This window comes from Protopterus annectens, chromosome 3.part1 (genome assembly GCF_019279795.1).
Source record: "Protopterus annectens isolate FY-2018-M chromosome 3.part1, PAN1.0, whole genome shotgun sequence".
NCBI classification, from domain to species: Eukaryota; Metazoa; Chordata; order Ceratodontiformes; family Protopteridae; genus Protopterus; species Protopterus annectens.
Window position 1 is genome coordinate 715,687,081 of NC_056732.1, and position 14,007 is coordinate 715,701,087.

Consider the following 14,007-nt stretch of genomic DNA (forward strand, 5'->3'; position numbering starts at 1 on the left):
TATATCATGCCAACCCACTTTATGATTTTTATTACCTATAATTTTATCAATAATAACAAAAATGAATTGTGCAGTAGTATGTTTTATATTATGTTTATAGAGTGCATTTGATATTCACTTATTTCTGATATTACTTAAGTGCTCTGAAATCCACATTCTAAACAGACATGATGTTTGTCCCACATAGAAAGCAGAACATGTACATGTAGCCAAGTAAATGACCCAATCTGTGCTACAATTCCCAAATATGAGAATATCGTAAACCTTGGAAGTATTCCTGCTGGTAAATTCTTTACTCTTCAACACATATCTACAAAAGGTGCAATGACCACAAGAAACATAGCTCACTAACATCCCTCCATCCATCATAGTTTGATGTAAATACTACAATGGGTTTTGTTCTTATAATGATTAAAAAAATCACCCAATATTCTGCCTCTTCTAAATGAGTAGAGGCATCTGGATGTTAAAATATCACATAACCTATCATCTGCAAGTAAAATGCTCCAACATACTACTGCATATAGAAGAAGACCCTTAACAAAGGCCTGCAATTTAGTTACTTTTCTGGCAGTGGCTGGATAACTTCTTAGTACAGTATAAAACAAGGTCTGAACCAAACATAAATGAGGGTGATTAGAGACAGAAAAGAAGCAGTCCTTTTACAGAAGGTAAAGAAAATAACAGTGACCCTCCCCAATCCCATTATATGTCAGTGGCATGGGAATTCAGAGTTACTTCCTTATGTCTGGCATGAGTCATACAAAGCATTATGGGAAAGAGAAAGGCTTGAGGGAGTACAAGATCACATTGATACATCAAGCCCCATTGGTAGCCATGTTGTGGAAAACAGGCTAACATTACAAATAAAGCACTTAGTGATTTTTGTGGTGTTAAAATAGATCAGGAAAAAAATATAGTGTTAAAAAAAGTTTTTTTAGTTGTAGGGTGGAGTTTTCCTTTAAGTGTAAGATTACCTTATAGCCCCTCCACCTTCAGAAACTATTCCAAGGTAAACAGACTCCAACTAACTGATGACTTGACAAAATTCCAGCACCCACCTCAGTCTAATGACCCAACATCATACATGGCCTTATTCATGAATATGTTCTATGCCCTCTTCCAGGCTTGCACTGAAGCTTCAGTATCAGATTTAAGAACAGGCTCATTTGGTGGAACTCTAGTAGTATCAAACTATACAAAAGAGGAAGAAACTCAAAGCTCATAAGAGGAGAATTAACACCCTATCTGTCAAAGAAGAAATCAAAAAGATCAACAAAGAACTGTGTAATAAAATCAAATCTTCCAAAAGCAAATATGAACTGAGGATTGCCACTCATGTGAAGGGTAATCACAATGTTTTTTCAGATGTGTCAGGCACCCACAAAGTAATACCCAACAATGCTCTACGTTAATCCAAAAGACACTGCGTACTCATCCCCTGAAGACATACATCTATCAAATTCAGCTCAAGCTTTACTCCCATATTTCTTCCTATTTATCCATTGCACATTAGTATACCTAAGAAGCCCCATGTACCTTCTGAGGAAAGCCTAGCTGCAGTGGTGACTCATGGTACTGGTTACTGGGCTGCAGACCCCAGTGGGGAGAAAACAAATACATTGAATTTTTGTTTTTATTTTACATATTAAAATTGCTATCATTCTTCTTTTTAATTAATTTACCTTTGTCTCCTTAACAAACCTTGGAACTCCTCACATGCTAATGTGCATGTGCATGTGCAGAATTCCGAACACTTCCAAGTTCAAAACAAAGAAAAGAAGAAAAGAAAACAGAAATTGTCTTACTTTGCAAGTTGAGCTGTAATCTAGGCAAGTATGCAGACAGTAAAAAACTTGACTAATAATGGGCTCCCCGGCTGCTGTATCAAGCAGTGAGAAATTGTTTTTATTGGCTAAGGCTGCCTCAGGTGACTGATTCAGCTGACTGAAAGTGATAGAATAAAGTATTTGACCATTGAGTATGGTAACAAGTTTCTGTGTATGCGACTTATTCAGAAACTAGAAAGGTTATTTTTTCCTTTGTGAGTATGTGTGCATATGTATATCTGTGATGGTATTCATGCTTTGAGTTGTCCTTTAATTTGCATATGCTGGTGTGTTCCTTTCTTTTTTTCAGGTAAAACAATGTAAAATGAAGTGACTAAAAGTGACAGACATTTCAGTATCAGATTTGATACCATTCAGAAAAAACATGCTAATGTAAAGCCTGTTATTCTGACAACTATCTAATTGCATAAGGGCAACATTTCTTCCTATTTTTAAATACCTTTACTGAATTATCACTTGTGACATAGTCAGACTTACATTTATATAAAAGTAATTAAACTATATTAACAAGTTCACCTTTGAAATTCATTATTAAGTTCACCTTTACAAACAATATACATCACATGTATTTTATATATCCTATAATCATTACATTACATAAATTATTCAGTTCCTGCCTTTTCTTAAACTTCATTCCTTCTCCAAAACATTTTCTCTGCATGCATTGTTCCCGCAGTTTCCACTTCTTTCTATGTAATTTTCTCCTACCCTTTTCCAAGATCCTACTTCCTGTTCTCTTATATCTGTTACAATATTCACTACTTCAGGTATGGTTGGTTTAGACTTTAATTTCCATTTTCTAGTACTTGCTTTTATGGCAGCCACCAAAATTAAAATCAACAAGGCCTCACTATGTCTAGGCAATTAATATCCTGTATCCCAGCTGAAAAATATTCATTTCCTTAGTTACACTCATTTGCTCACCCAGTATTCCTGACAGAGTACTCTATAAGGGAAGTTTTAAAGTCTGCCAACTCATTACACTCCCAAAACATATGTCCTCAGCTATCTCTGTCTTCCTCACCACACCTCCATCTTTTGCCATCTACATGAGGAAAATTCATTGGAATCTGCTTGGAGCATTAAAGTATATATGCAAACAAAATCCTAAATCTTCTAGACTTTGTTGCATATTTGGGAGCCTTACATATGTCATCTCATTATTTCTCTGTGAATTGCATATCTAATCTCTCTTCTCAATCATTTCTGACCTCTTCTGACTGCTTGCTATAGCTATTTTGCAATATTTTATATATCCTACTAGTTATCACTTTTTAAAAGCAGGTTCTGTTCTAGATCTAGTTAAAACCTCATCCAGTGCAGGTCTTTTGTTTAGGGTTCTCCTATCTCTTTCTCTTTATCTATACTCTGATATCAATCCCTTATGGGGAAAGCAATCATCATGTCTCCCTAATTTTGGTCCTTTGTGTCCCATTATGTTTTTCTCTTTGAGTCTTGAACTAAGAGGTTAAAAGCTTTGGGGGTTGTTAACACGGTTTTTACACTGCATTCTGACAGCAGTGAGCTCATCAGATAAATTCACATGGCAGTTATTTATGCATTTGTTCATTCATTTGAAAACAATCACATTTCTGAGGTGTGCAGCCAGTCACAGTCAGTGGCTGTAATTGATGATAACGTGCATGTGTATATGTGTGCTTGATATTGTGATGACCTACCACTGGACCAGTAATCAAGGAGCCTCAGTCCTCACCACTGGCACCAATGGGGAACATTCACTGGGAGGATGACAAGTACACACACAGTATTTCCAGATGCAGCTCTCTGCATCAAGTGCAATTTCCCTTAAGAGCACACAGAGACCGCAGTTAGTCTGGGGCTGGTTTCTCTCTCTTTCTCCAGATCCCCAGTAAGACTCCCCACTGGCAGAGCTATAGAGTTGAGTCCTTAGCCAGGGTTCCAAACCAAGTCCTCCAACACTCTCTCTGTCCAACCAGTGCTTCTTGCCCCTGCCCAAGTAGCTGACACACACACTCTTGGAGATTTATTTTACACACACACACACACACACACACACACACACACACACACACACACACACACACACACACACACACACACACACACACACACACACACACACACACACACAGGAAAGGCTGACACAGGTTTACTAGCTATGCCCCCTTATTCCCAGACTATAAGATATTTATCACACTACCACCAGAACCCCTTATCAGCTACAAGGTCCTTAACAAAGGGTGTCCAATCTTACTATGTAATATTAATATTACAACGCGACTTTACAAGGAATGAACCGAAAGGTGATGGTTTTAATCCGGCTCTCACACCGGAAATTTTGGCAGAAAAAGAAGCTGATGATGGAACAACGGAAAGAGATTTTTTTACTACTACCATTAACGGAAAAGATTTAACAAGGACAGACACAGCCAAAACACGTGAAGGTACTGTTAACAACACTTTATATAAATCTTGGGCAAACAAAGAAACAAAAGACTGGCTTAACAAACCATTTCATATAAAGTTTGATATTATTAACAATCACAGTGTTGATGATGGCTGTACTTATTCTACCAAAATAGATAAGCTATCTAAGCTAATGTTTAAATTTAAAAGTTTGGCTATAGAAAATGAATATTTGATAGAGTGCATAAACAGAAAAGTAGTCCCAAAGGGACTCAGAGTTTGGAAGTATCCAAACAATGTTTTGATTAGGTCAAATTTTCATAATGAATTGTTGCAAGTTTTTAATCAGTGTGGTTTGGAAATTCTAAAGTTACTGGTCAAAGAAAACAACAGAATACAGGAGACTTTAAAAATAGAGATAGATAGATTGGATGCTTGTATTAAGGAGGATGTTATTTTTGAAATTAGGGAAGAGAGAAACAAATATGTACAACTTAAAGAAGACATAGATTTCAAATGTGAAGATATTGTGAAAAGGAAAATAAACAAACTTAAGAGAGATGTAGAAGAATATCGGACTAACAGCCATTACCCAAAACCACCCCTTAATAAATCTGACCATTTCTCTAATGGAAAGGATGACAGAGACATAGGTTTTGTGGAAGAAAGACATTGGATGGGTATGGACTATGATTATGCATTTCCACCACTAGAGAATGAAGGTAATAATGGAAATAGGAATTCAAATAGGAATCGGAATTTTCAGATGAGTGGGGGGAGAAGGGGGAGAGGGAGGTATTGGAACTGATACACCCAACCCCTATACTAGAAGAAACATCTACCCACATTCATACTAGTGGAATTAAACATAGTTTAGGTAATTTTTCCATATATAACTTTAGTAACATTGAAATTCATGAATAACATTTTTCCCTACTCAGCAAAGGGTTCAAATTCATCCCATATGTAAAAGGTGATATGGTCAAATCCATTATTGACATGAAATTATTTTTCAGAAAAGTGAATTTAGAAATTTTGTTTTCGCAAAGTAGAGAAAATTATATACCTCCACAGAATTCATGTTTGGTACGTAAGAGTACCTACAATCCACCACTGCACCCACAAGTCAGGAACCTAGAAGGTATGTTAGAAAAAGAAATCAGGCAAGTATATGAAGAGAAATTGACTGACTTCAATCTTTCTAAGGAAGAATATTTAACATTAAATGACCTTAAAGTTAACAGTGAATTAAGAATTATGAAGCCTGACAAGGGAGGGGGAGCAGTAATAATGGACAACATAATATATGAGGGTAAAATGAACAACATGCTTGCGGATACAAATAGATATACCACTGTTTCAAGAAATGAAATAAATGTAGCATATTACAGGATTGACTGCGTATTAAATGACATGTTTTTGGAAGGAAAGTTAGATAAAAAGACATTAGAATTTCTACAGGTACTTAAACCAAGAATACCTGTTATTTTTGGAATACCTAAAATCCACAAAAACATGGAAGATCCGCCACTGAGACCCATTGTTTCAGCTGACGGTTCTAAGACCATTCCATTAGCGAAATTTGTGGATAATAAGGTGAAACATATTTGTAGAGAAAATAAACAAATTCTAAGGGATTCGTGGGATTTACTGAGAAGCTTAACCTCAGACTTGATGTGTGATGAATTGATTTTTATCACTATAGATATTGTTGATCTATTTACGTGCATCCCTCATACCGAAGGTATGACTATGTTTGAAGAAATGGTGTATAGAGATAAGAAATTAACACTCATGGAGAAAAGTATGGTAGTCAATTTGGTAGATATGGTCCTAAAATATAATTTTTTTATGTTTAATGGGGAATATTACCAACAATCCCAAGGTATCGCTATGGGGGCTGCCTGTGCACCCACATACGCCAACATTGTGTTGGCAAAATGGGAAGAGGATTATGTATTAACATCTGAATACAAAGAATGTTGGTCGCTGTATCGTCGTTTCTTGGACGACATAGTGATTTTCTGGACAGGTGGCATGGATAGATTTCAAACATTTATGGAATATCTAAATAATACTACCAACTTTTTGAAATTTACTTACACTACTTCCAGGGAAAGGTTGCAGTATTTGGATATAGAGGTCTATAGAACAGAAGTTGACTTCGAAACCAAAATTTACAGGAAGGAATCCTTTTGTAACTCTTTTCTCCATTTTACTAGTGCACATCCCCCTCACTGTAAAAAGAACATTGTCAAAGGACAATTTGTGAGGGGGAGTCGAATGACTAGCCTTGATAAAGATTTTAAGGATGAGTGTATTTTACTGGAGAAAATGTTTGGGGAAAAAGGGTATCCCAAAGAATTTGTTAAAAAGATCAGAAGTGAGGTTGAACATGGTAGGACATCTAAGTTTGAACCTATAAAAGGGAAACAAATAGTAGAAAATGAACCACAAATTATGCAGAAAGAAATTGAAAATAGAGATACTTATGAAAAATCGCTAATTATGGAATATAATATGTCAAATATCAAAATGACAAAAATATTTCAGAAAGAATGGGTTAGATTTTCGACATTAACAGATATAGAAAACATCAGTAAATCTATCCCTAAAGTGGTTTATAGAAACTCATGGAACATCAAAAGAATCCTAGAATCTCATTCCAACAAAAACAAAAACAGGAAAGGTAGGTTAACAATAGATGGATGTAGGAAGAAAGGAAGTTTTAAATGCGGTCACTGTAACCAATGTGAATTTATGATGGACAGTGAGGAGGTTAACATCCCTAGTAGAAATACAAAAATTAAGAGTAATGATTATTACAGTTGTCAAACTAGAGGGGTGATATATCTAGCCCAATGCTTAAAATGCAGTTCATTTTACATAGGTAAAACCGAACAAATTCTCAAGAGGAGGATATATGAACATGTATACGAAATATCGAAGTGTATAGAGACCAATGCACTATATAAACACCTCAAGCAATGTGAAAGTGGAAAATTTCATTTTTTTGTACTAGAGCATGTCAAGAAGGAATTGAGAGGGGGTTTATGGGAAGAATGGTTGTGTTATAGAGAACTATGGTGGCAGATCAGTTTAGAGGCCACAAGATTACCAGGATTAAATGAGCACATCTCCCTGACCCCAATATTAAAAATAAGAGCAGCAGAGATTTGAATCCCTGACAATTTTCAACTAAGCCACTGGATGGCAGTAACAAACACATTTTACTATGTCTCCTAGATTAAGACCAGTTGAATTTCAACCAGTGAAATTTCTTTTTTAAAATGTACAAACATGTATTTTAAATTGTTATAAATAATTATTATATTCAGCAGAATCAAATATTTCAAACAAACTGTTTATTATGCTTATTAGTCGAATGAATTCAAGTATTTGATATATTTTATATTGAAATTTCACATGTCATGTGAATGTAGTAATTTGATTCGATGTTATGAAATGCACAGAATCTGATAGGTTACTTTTTAAATGAGAAAGTATTTAAGGTTTTTTTAATTGTGTTTTATTGTATCTGATGAAGTCCTGATTGGTGTATGGACGAAAACGCATGGTAGTGGAAAGAGCGTTTATTCTAGTATTTGTGTTCAACTGCTTTGGTATTTTGTCTGGATCAATAAACCGCTTGGCAATTGGAGTTGGAGTCGAGTTCTTTATCTCATCGGGCACCTTTGTTTAACTTTACTGGTTTGGCAGTGCTCATTTTTTCTTATTAATATTAATACAAATAGTAGTTTGACCAAGAGCAAGGCTATCAGGAGTGGCCCAAACACAGTGTCACCAAATAAATATGCAAGTAATCTCAAAACGTAAATATCTATGCACATATCAGCCACAATGAAAGGTTTAAATATATTTAATAAATAGTAAAAGAATAAAACAATGCTAAATATATATTCACAGTGACATCAGAGTTCAAAATCACAGGAAATATTTAAAACATTGCAGGCCAGTCGCAAATAAATAAAGAAAAATATCTAAACTAAGCTTTGCTATATTCCTGACAGTATCTAAGAGAGTTAGTATACCCTAGAAACTTACTTCATTAGAGCAAGGCAGATGTGGTGAATGGTTCTTGTCAGATCCAAGACCGAATACAGAATGCTCTGTCTCTCTAAGAGACTTCTCAGATTAATATCTCAAATATTACTGCTGTGATAGCTTGCAGAATGACATAATGTCTTGTCATCTAACTCTAGTTCTCAGATGAAATCTCCACTGCTAGAAGCTATCAGTAATTACCATCTACCTGTAAAAATACATAGACCTCAGATCTTTGGCAGATGCTAGAAGTCATAAAACAATTACATTACTCCACATTTCAAGACTAGTATTTAGTCCACCCTAAAGACAATACAGAAAGCTCAAAAGTACAGACATTGAGTCTCTTTTCCATTGAAAACTGAAAGGTACCATTGTTATGGCCTAGTCATAAAGTAATTAAATTTCAGGTAGTTTTACGAAGTTTGCTGGACTGAAGTCACCCTCCAGTTTTCTCTGTTAACATATACATTTAAACAGTTAAAATAGTACATGTACATTTCTGTTCTCTTCCATGCATTTCAAGCTCAAGCACACTACAAAATACCTTCTCAACACAAACAACTGTAGAGAGCAGTCTGATATACATATGACATACAGTTCTAATACAGTTATAACACAAGCATCTTATATAAATCATGTTGATATTCACAAATGACATATAATTCTTTACAAAATTCCAGATAGGTGTGTTGGTAGTATCTTCCTTTGTCACAAGCATATAACCTCATCTGTCTCTGATTTAACAGAAGGCCTCAGAGATTTGACTTCATACTTTGGTCTGCTCCTCATAATGTATATGTTCCTTCTGTCAAAGCAATGAGAATTGCAGTTACTAAATAATGGCATTAATGACAGACATTTGAGTTTCATGCTTAATGGCATTTAGAAAAAAAAGCATTCTAATGCAAAGCTGTTATCTGACAGATTTATAGGTATATGATGGAAATAGCTGTCCCTAATGTTGGTCCTTGGTCTCCCATTATTTTTTTTTTTTGCTTTCTGTTTTATTCTTGAGCTAAGAACTTGAGATTTATGTGGGCTTACAGTAGATTGGGCACTGTATTATGGCAGCAGTGAGCTGAGATTATATGTAAATTTGCAGCAGTTATTTATGTATGTATGCATTCATTCATTTCATCTCAATCCAAGTTCTGGGCTGAACAGTCCCAGCCAAGCAAGTAGCTATAATGTATGCTCACAACCGTGTGTGTGTGTGTGTGTGTGTGTGTGTGTGTGTGTGTGTGTGTGTGTGTGTGTGTGTGTGTGTGTGTGTGTATGTGTGTGTGTGTGTAATATATGTATGTGTTAGACACTTCCATCTGTCCCTAATTCTGCATAATGTCCGATTTTTCCAAATATTTTGATTTGCTCCTTGTAACATTTGTGTACAGTTACTAAATAATGACAAACGTTTAAGCTAGACCATGTAGCCCTCATAAAATGCATGATAATGTAAAGCCTGTTATTCTAGCAACTTTCTAATTATTTAAGGGCAATATCAGACCCCGATTTTGGTCCTTTGACCCTCACTATTTTTTTAGATTTCTCTTGGCTGTTGGTAAACATATGAGACTGAACCTGCTGTCGTTTGTTCAGGTTAAGCAATCGTTATAACTGGTTTGCAGGGCTAGTGTGCAATTGTGTGAAGTTGGCTGGCATACTTTTCTATGCCTATTTTTAACACTACCAGGCATAGGAAGTGAGTACAATCAATAAAGTAGATGTAACTGATATTTTGGGAGGCTGTCTGTGATGAAAATGAATTTGTGTATAATGGAGGGATTGCAGTGAATCTAAAAGTAGCAAGTTGGCCATATTTTTTCACTTTTCATCACAAACATCAGCATTGTCCATAATAACTAACTCCGTGTTTGCTTCAGCAAGATATGTGTGATAGCAACTGATCACTGGCGCAGTGCTGCAACTAGTAGCATTGCTGTCTCAGAACACTTGGTTTATTGGTTGAGTTTTTAGCTGTGATTCTTTCTGTGTGGAGTCTGCATGTACTCCGACTATCTATGTAGTTTTTATCCTGGCGCTCTTGGCTCTACAATGAATGCCTGTGGCTTAGGTTTTTATTTCCAGGACAGTCCCTTTTTGAGCAGTTATGACCTATGAAAAAAACATGAAAAATTACACAATTCCTAACATTTAGGACAAAAAAAATCCAGTAATAGTTGCAAAAATATTTATTTTGCATCTAAAATGCTTTAATATTGTATAAAATGTGGATGTGGGTATGTATGCCCTACAAGATCTCATATTTTTACTAAAAATGTCCTACTATTAACACATGAAAATGTAGCAATCCTACTGTGGCTTTTTGTGCTTTTAATTTCAATTCCACTCTAATACCAAAGGGGCACTCAGAAGGTAACTATCTTCTTTGGAGGGTAGGTATGAAAAACACCAGGGAGCCAGGAAATAAATAAATCAAAACAAACTTCTTCTGAAGAAGTCCCAATGTTCAGGGGCAAGAGTACTTAATCATTGTATTAATATGATTTTTTTTTTATTTCGAATCGAGTGCAGTGTCAAGTTTTTAAGTACAGTACGTTAAATGCTATTTTTATTTATTTATTTCATGGCTCCCTGCTACTCTGTTTTCACAGTGTTATTGGAAGAAACAACTGATCATTTAAAACTGTTCATTTTAAGTGAATATTTTATTGGAGCTTTACAAGCATTGGACGTATGTGTGCTTGGGTCCTGTGTATTTTTAAGTGAATTCCTCATTGGTATTTTGGGAGAGTCCATCACTACATGACCCTGTTTCTGGTTTCCTTTGCACAGCACTGATGTACTGGGTAACCATGGGAATGAAAGTCCCATACGCATGCACAGTACATCAGGAAAGCCCCAGGATACTGGGGAAAAACAGCAGCACAACTCCCTTATGCAAGACATTATTTAAGAAAAATAACTACTTTTTTCTTAAATAATGCCATTGTATAATAGCAATAATGCATGGCTGGGGTGTGGGCAATGCAGGATTTACTCATGGTTGGCTTTGTTTGATCACTCAGGATTTGTCGTCATGATGAAACCACATCAACCGTGGGTAAATCCAGTATTACCCACACCCAGCCATGGGTTATTGCAATAATAATTCTCATAGCAATATGTTCATTTTTTTAAAGACTGTATAAATTAGCAAGAACTCAGCAAGCATGCAACATTTCTGAAACAAACAATAGTTTCTAAACACAGATTAGGCAGCAAGATGTGTTGTTAAGAGCAAGAGATATTCTGGGATAACAGGACATATTAGCCAGTAAAATCTGTCTTATCTACTATCTGAAAACTATTTTATTTACCATACCTTTACTAGCTCCATCATATCTTTTACAAAACCATCCACTTCAGGACCTTCAAGAGCTCCAGTTTTACTCTGCAAAGAAAAAGATACCTTTAATTATGGCATGACCAGATATCACTGGTGTGGTGAAGCACTGTATTATATAAATTTCCCATGTTACATAGTTATTGCAATTAGGATTTTATTAGTTTTTTATCCCAAGCCCAAGATTTCAGTTTCTCTTATAATAAATGCAAGTGCACAAAATATCAAAATTCTCATGAAGCAAAAATAAGTGAGCTGAAATTTCGTATAAAAATTAAAATGTATTAATAAAGAGGCTGGAATCATCAAGGTTATCTCAAAGTACACACTATATGTACACTTAGTGTAGCCTTTCTGAGTTAATAGACAGCACAAGCATTGTGGTAGGCCTGATCATGTATTCAGAAAGTATACAGAAAATGTACGCATAGTGTACACTTTGCGGTAACCTTTATGAATCTGGCCATTGTGTTTATTCTACTCAATGAATATTTGAAACTCTGGTTATACTTTATGCTCAGCTAACAGGTGGATAACTATAGTTAGGATAATGCAAACAGGTAAAGAGAGTTACTGGATTTAATTTCAATGCAGCTTCATTGGAACTTAATCTTTGCTACAGGAAATATTTATCTGCACCAAATCCTGATTTGTACTAGAAGCAGACTGCTTAAAGACGTGTAATTGATTAAAAGTGACGACGCCTAATGCAGAAGAATAAGAGCATTTCTCCAGTGCATTGCAAATCATTTGTTAGATGACAAGTAATTGAGTATGTTTGGTTGAAAGAAGGGAAGAGCAGGCAGTTACTAGGCAGGAGGCAAACCAGAGCATTTCTCAACTTATACAAAATGATAGCATTGCATGCCTGGGCTTGTAAAGGAACTGGTACTATCGGGGCTGAGTCTCAAAAGAAAAAAAATACATTGCTGACTACATAATATCTGGCCCAACTGCACAGCTTTTCTATGTTGCTATTTTACAATAGTCCCACACTAAGAAATATAATCATTTTGCTAATTTTCTGATTACCTGCTTCCATTTCAGGATAGGGTAAGAGCCAGAACCTATCACTGTCTTACTGAATCACTGAGTCTCATGGGAAAAAGTACACAATTTCAATAACATTAATATAACTGGTTTAATTATGGTAGGGGGAGATACTATGAGAAATCATAAGGCATTTGATTAATATGTGATTAAAGCATCACACACACACACACACACACACACACACACACACACACACACACACACACACACACACACACACAATACCACCACTTCAAATGTTGCACAACACTAAAACAATTCTATTTTGCATCACTCTCATTCTTTATATATATATATATATATATATATCGGTCCGTATCAAATGATAGAAAGCTCATTTGATAGAAACTCATTTCACTGACACCATAAGATAGAAAGCTCAAAACACTGAAAACTCATTTGACTGAAACTCAAAACACTGAAAATGCTATATGCCATTTTCCCCACGGTAGTGCAATCCTGGAGTTAGTATATATATATAGTTAGGAGGTGTGGGGGGCACAGCCCCCCACAATGGGGGGTGTGGGTGTCGTAGCCCCCCCACATAGTTTATGTAAATATTGTTTTCTCCAAACAATTATTCATTGTAGTTATAAGTATCCATGTGTAGGGTTTAAAATGTATAAAGATTGTGAGGGGCTACGCCACCCACATCCCCCATTGTGGGGGGCTGTGCTCCCCACACCCCCCTAACTATATATACTAACTCCAGGATCACAGTACCCTGGGAAAAAGGGCATATAGCATTTTCAGTGTTTTGAGTTTCAGTCAAATATGTTTTCAGTGTTTTGAGCTTTCTATGTTTTGGTTTCAGCCAAATTATTTTCCATCAAATGAGTTTCCTATCATTTGATAGGGACCCATATATCTATATATATATATATATATATATATATATATATATATATATATATATATATACACTCTCAAAGGTTGAACAAATGAAGAGAAAAGGAAAAGGCATAACCAGTTCTAATACAGTAAAATATTGACCAGATGAACCCAGTGATGTTTCTCATCAACATTCTGAGATCTGCAATACCACTGCATGATAAAGTGTAGGCCTCTGTTTTGGGTACCATAGTACAAAGTGGATACCATTGCTGCCTCACAACACTTACGTCTCCAGTTCCATTATTTGCACATGTGTGTTCTAGCATGTCTTCATAACTTTTTGGTGAGTCTTGTGGTTTCTTGCCACAATCTAGTGATGTGCCATAGGTAAATTGTTTGTAGGTGTGAGTGCCATGGGATAGTGAGTAAGCATATGTCTTGCAATTGTCCGGCACCTTGTTCAGAATGTGT

General features: G+C 35.7%; 1 protein-coding gene across 1 annotated transcript in view; it reads right to left on the reverse strand.

Annotated features, from left to right (window-relative positions):
- The window catches only part of SCGN (secretagogin, EF-hand calcium binding protein), a 1,236,219-nt gene that overhangs the window by 160,705 nt on the left and 1,061,507 nt on the right, over positions 1 to 14,007 (reverse strand). Inside the window, exon 10 of the mRNA XM_044067071.1 lies at positions 11,629 to 11,697. Within this exon, the coding sequence (XP_043923006.1) occupies positions 11,629 to 11,697 (69 nt within the window). The remainder of the gene's footprint in view (positions 1 to 11,628; positions 11,698 to 14,007) is intronic.